At 63.8% G+C, this 500-nt stretch overlaps 1 protein-coding gene across 1 annotated transcript in view; it reads left to right on the forward strand.

Annotated features, from left to right (window-relative positions):
- Positions 1 to 178: 178 nt before the first annotated feature.
- The window catches only part of LOC104536223 (lipocalin-like), a gene marked incomplete at its 5' end in the record, with an annotated part of 1,065 nt that continues 743 nt past the window's right edge, over positions 179 to 500 (forward strand). Inside the window, 3 exon segments of the mRNA XM_010178781.1 lie at positions 179 to 269; positions 271 to 332; positions 447 to 500. Of these exon segments, the coding sequence (XP_010177083.1) occupies positions 179 to 269; positions 271 to 332; positions 447 to 500 (207 nt within the window).

Here is a 500-nt window from a genome sequence, read left to right on the forward strand (position 1 = left end):
TGTTGTAAATTGGGGCTCCCCGGCCGCTGCGTTTTGTGGTTGCTGGTTGCTGCAGCATCTCCCTATGGGACAAGGACCCTGGGATGCCACCCTGCCGTGGGGCGCAGGCGGGCAGGAGACACAAGGGTGTCCTGGGCTGGGGGCTGAGGGGGTCTGAGCCCCGGTGACGACTGAGCAGAGGCTGCGTGCAGCTCACAGGGAGATGGTACAGCATCGGCCTGGCCTCCAACTCCAACTGGTTCAAGGAGAAGAGGCACCTGATGAAGATGGTCCCCCACGCACTCCTCGCCCCCCGCCGATGGGAACCTGGAAGTCACCTCCACCTACCCCAAGTATGGGCACAGGGATGGGGTGGGCGAGCAGGGGGTGCTCCCCCACAGTGCTATGTGAGGGGCTGGAGCATCCCCTCCCTGGCCCCTCTGATGTCCTGATGCTGTGGTCCCCAGGGGTGACAAGTGTGAGAAGAGGAACAGCCTTTACACCAAGACGGAGCAGCCGGG

Source organism: Mesitornis unicolor, unplaced genomic scaffold (assembly GCF_000695765.1).
Source record: "Mesitornis unicolor isolate BGI_N332 unplaced genomic scaffold, ASM69576v1 scaffold33692, whole genome shotgun sequence".
Classification (NCBI taxonomy): domain Eukaryota; kingdom Metazoa; phylum Chordata; class Aves; order Mesitornithiformes; family Mesitornithidae; genus Mesitornis; species Mesitornis unicolor.